This window comes from Frankliniella occidentalis, unplaced genomic scaffold (assembly GCF_000697945.3).
Source record: "Frankliniella occidentalis isolate FOCC.00 unplaced genomic scaffold, Focc_3.1 Scaffold206, whole genome shotgun sequence".
NCBI classification, from domain to species: Eukaryota; Metazoa; Arthropoda; class Insecta; order Thysanoptera; family Thripidae; genus Frankliniella; species Frankliniella occidentalis.
Genome location: NW_026267332.1, coordinates 306,385 through 310,836, shown reverse-complemented (window position 1 = coordinate 310,836; position 4,452 = coordinate 306,385). Strand labels below are relative to the sequence as shown.

The 4,452-nt window shown below is 43.2% G+C and overlaps 2 protein-coding genes across 3 annotated transcripts in view; both read right to left on the bottom strand.

The window, feature by feature from the left end:
- LOC127750534 (uncharacterized) overlaps window positions 1–4,452 on the bottom strand; it is a 133,502-nt gene that overhangs the window by 76,449 nt on the left and 52,601 nt on the right. The window lies entirely within an intron of this gene.
- LOC127750533 (gustatory and odorant receptor 22-like) overlaps window positions 1–4,452 on the bottom strand; it is a 44,924-nt gene that overhangs the window by 35,994 nt on the left and 4,478 nt on the right. Inside the window, exons 3-6 of the mRNA XM_052272458.1 lie at window positions 2,377–2,643; window positions 1,615–1,884; window positions 1,469–1,540; window positions 1,271–1,360 (exon numbers count right to left, since the gene is read on the bottom strand). Coding sequence (XP_052128418.1) covers window positions 1,271–1,360; window positions 1,469–1,540; window positions 1,615–1,884; window positions 2,377–2,643 — 699 coding nt within the window. The remainder of the gene's footprint in view (window positions 1–1,270; window positions 1,361–1,468; window positions 1,541–1,614; window positions 1,885–2,376; window positions 2,644–4,452) is intronic.

Sequence of the window (4,452 nt, the reverse complement as noted above, 5' to 3'; positions counted from 1 at the left end):
CCTAAGCGCGTGACGTAATATGTGGACGACCCCTAAACAAAAGTCGCTTTTAACGTTAAAGGTATTGGTTACATCTAAAACTTCAAGGGAACAACAAATGAGCCATTTAGCCGAAACGAAATCCTAAGGAAGAACATCAAGATGGCCGCCGTGGAGCCAATCAAACATTCAACTGTTTGTAAATTCGTCTGCTTTCGCTGAGAGCAAACTGGAGCAAACTACATCTAATAAAATGTTTTCGTCAAATTTCAACATTTTCTCAATATTTTAGGGCGTTGTTGTTAATTACAGAACATTTTTGTTGCATCTACAGCAGATGAGTTAACACACAGTTGAAGGTTTGTTTGGCTCTACGGCGGCCATCTTTATGTTCTTCCTTACGATTTCGTTTCGGCTAAATGGCTCATTACTAATCGGTTACGTTATCTAACTTAACGTAAAATTTTATTTGCGATTTTGTTAAAACATTTAACTAACCAATCATATTTGTTATGGTAAGGGGTGTTGCTCTTTAAGCTGACCATTTTGGCATTTTTCAGAAAAAAAAATTCTTGGGCCTTATTCATATGACTATTACCAATGTGTGAGTGAATATTGTTTCACTGCATCTCATTTAACAAAGAAACAACATCAGCATGCACCTCCAGACCCATTTTCATGATCTTGGCAGCCTGAACCTACAGGAAAGCTGTTGTCTATTTTAGAAGCTTGCGCGCAAGATTCCCCCGACAAATATTGGTTTAAAAATCTGCACTAAGGTTTTCCTGAATCAGAGCGACAAGGACTATAAAATGACACAGGGGTTTTAGTATAATATGTAAAGCAATCTTGAACTATTTTATTTTACAATTTACTAAAACTTCTTAAATTTAATTTTGTTATATTCCAAATGAAATATTTTTATTTTAGGGAGTATACTAAAACCCCTGTGTCATTTTATAGTCCTTGTCGTTCTGATTCAGGAAAACCTTAGTGCAGATTTTTAAACCAATATTTGTCGGGGAAATCTTGCGCGCAAGCTTTTAAAATAGACGACAGCTTTCCTGTAGGTTCAGGCTGCCAAAACAATGAAAATGGGTCTGGAGGTGCATTCTGATGTTGTTCCTTTGTTAAATGAGATGAAGTGAAACAAAATTCACTCACACATTGGTAATGGTCAAATATCTAACGCCCCCAGAATTTTTTTTCTGAAAAGTGCCAAAATGGTCAGCTTAAAGAGCAACACCCCTTAAGTTACGGACCCCTGCTTTAGGGTACGTGGTGGTCCTACCGAGAGCAGGGACGCACGGCTAAGGACACCTAGCTTGCAGATCGTGAGGTGATGTCGCTCGAGTCGAATGTCGTCTAAGAAGCAAATAATCTGGAAAAAGCAAACCCATGAGCAGATAATTTAGAATAGACCGCGGATGTTAACAGTTCTGGTTTGCTTGTGAAAGGTAAATGGCATAGGGAGATGAGTGAGTTTTACTTCGTGGCAGGTAGGCTCGTCCTTGTGTGTCACAGACAGCGCGAGCAGCTGCCGGACGGCCGCGAGGCGCACCTGGGGGATTCAGACCAGAGGCTGTTACACCTGTCTCGAAAGCCTCACTGTCTGGGGCTGGACTGAGCGCCTACCCCGTCGGTGGCAATCTGCGCTCCATTGCAGATGCTGAAGATGAATATGACGACGAAGAACGCGACCGTACCCAGCCACACCAATCGCTTGTCCCAGACGCCGTGGAGCACATATGCCGTGATGACAAAGGATATCGAAGTGATGGACACGAAGAGGACGGCGAGGAGCAGCGTTTGGAGACGACCCCACGCGACGCCCAGCTGGGTCAGGAGATGCGCCAGGGCCAGCCAGATCTGACGGTGCGCGCGCAGCCCTTGCGGGCCCAGGCGCTGAACAGGCGGAGGGTTACCAACCAGCCAAGCATGTCAACCAACACATGGAACCATCTTGGTTTTTCCAAAACTGCTTGAAATGAAAACCAAGACGTTGTTATTGTCCGTGTGCAGCCGTGTGCAAAGTGTGCGGGTGGTGAGCGCAGGCAAGCCCCTCCCGCAGACCTGCGGGCTGCTGTTCGATTTAAGCAAAACAAAGAAAGGGGCCAGTGGACAATACTTACACACTAAACCCTTATGTATTTTGTTGTGCAGAAACATGCATAATTTTACTCGGCCATAATAAAAAATGCACCACTGTGCACAAGATGTACACAGTTTTGAACAAATTTGTGGAGAAACTTATGGCTGCGTAAAATTCTGCATGTTTGTTTACGTACAGCAAAAAACATCATGTTCCCCTTGCCAGGGCCGCCAGCGCCTGCATTTGCACATTACCACCCACATTCCAACACACATTCCAAAACCTTGACTCGTGACTCGTCCTACCTGCAGGTCAGCTGGCATCCTGGCGGCGACCAGAGATCCAAAAGCACCGAGCGCGCTGCAGCAGCAGAGCCAGAAGCTGGTGCTGACCACGACGAAGGCGTTGGTGTGCAACATCGCGGGAACCATCCACAATCTCTCTTGGGGCAAGACGTACATGGCCATCGACTGAATCAACACGGGCAGGACCAGGCTGCCGAGGCTGTAGACCCGCGCGCGGGTGCGCAGCCCGGGCAGGTGCAGCGGGCCGGTCACCGCCGTGGCGAGAGCCTGTTGGCGGAGCGAGGGTGCATGTAAAGGTGTGTGGAGAAGATGTCAAAGTAAAGTTGCAAGTTAGTGCGGTTGTACCAGGTGGCCGCTCACTACTGTAGTTATGCACTGTGAAAAAAAAAAGTTGTCACATAACAACAAATTCGTTGTTAAGTTTTTAACTGACTCGTGTTGTTGTACAACAGCTTCGTTTGTCAAATAACAGCAAAAGTTGTCCGGTAACGGTAATAAAAAAAGTCATCAAAAACAAAATGGTGCCCAATAGTCCAATATCAACAATGCATTGGCAACAAACGTAGTTATTTTCAACAACTTCTGTTGTTCTCGAACAACTGAGCCGTTGGTCTACAAATGAGCTGTTTTTAACAACTAATTTTTGGCTGAGCGTTAGCGAAGCCTTTGCTGTCATGAGGTGCAGGGTTGTGTGTCTGTCTGTCTGTCTGTCTATCTGAAATCACACACGTTTCTCAAAGACGGCAACTTCAATTGACTTCAAACTGCGCACGAAGCATCAGCATAATTCCGGTCGTATCGAGTTTAGTTTAGAAGTTTGATAGAAGATGTTTGAAATAAGCGATCGTTTAATTTGAATTCGTAGTTTGGTGGTAGTAGGTTGGTAGCACGGCAATCGAGGGGAGGGGGAGCGCAAGTGGCTCCTGCGCTCACCTGAAGACTTTAATACCTTCTCAGCAGTGATTAAAATGTCAGATAATCGAACCGAGTGTTTTAGTTTTAGTTTTAGAGTTGCGGAACTTAGCCTGCGAAGTTTCGCGAGTGTCCGATGAGAAGGAACGAAAGTGATATTTGGCATGGTTTACGTGTTTACTTACGTAGGTAAGCTGGAGGGGACGGACGGGGGATGTGGTTTGGGAGAAATTTGCAAAGGTAACTAATGTTTCGGGTTCATCTTGACAAAAGAAAACGAAAATGTTTTATGCCCAAAGATGATCGGAATCGAAATGGCAGAGTTATGTTCAAATGTTCAATAAAGTGTTAAATCGCCTCTCGCGGCCAAACGGTGCGTCGGAGGTCAATTCTGACGGCAGTTTTCGCCCGTAACCCACAGGGTTACAGGGTCGTACCTTGCTGAGACGAACAAAACGCACCCTTCGAACTTTCAATTTGGAGTTATTCCCCTCCAAAATGACAATTTGGTCGTTTTGGCACACTTTTACCCCTTTGGGTTCTATTAACTTTGCCATTTCGGCTGTGGTCGGCTCTGAGCATAAGACATTTCCTTTTTAATTTTGCAAGAGGAATCCAAATCTGGGATTGTACCAAACATTTGATAACTTTTAGTAAATTGCAACTTTACAAATTTTTCATTGGAACACAAAATAATGGTGTTCAGTCGTAAAACGACTAGAAGTCATTTTATTTTATAAAAAAGCATCTTTAAAGGCTTATTACACTCACAACTAATTTTTTCAATAGCAATATACTTGCAAGGGACCGAACAATATTAGAGCCATGGTCGCAACTTATTGTAGGATAAGCCGTTCAAAATCAGGACGATATTTATAATTCTCTTACATTGACTAGATTTTTCTAGAGCCATATTATTTCTAATGATACTGAAATAAAATGGTGAGAGGATTTAAATTACATTCTATGATAAGATATATTACAGAACTTTCAATTATTAAACTAAATGACTCGTGATCATTAAAACACCTCAGAGAGATCAGATGAAAATGAATCGAAGAATGACAAATTAAAGTTTTCAATATAGGAGGAGTTTCAACACATTAAAATGAATATTATTTGATATAATTTCACTTCAACCAGAGGCAAGTGAGGGTATTGAAT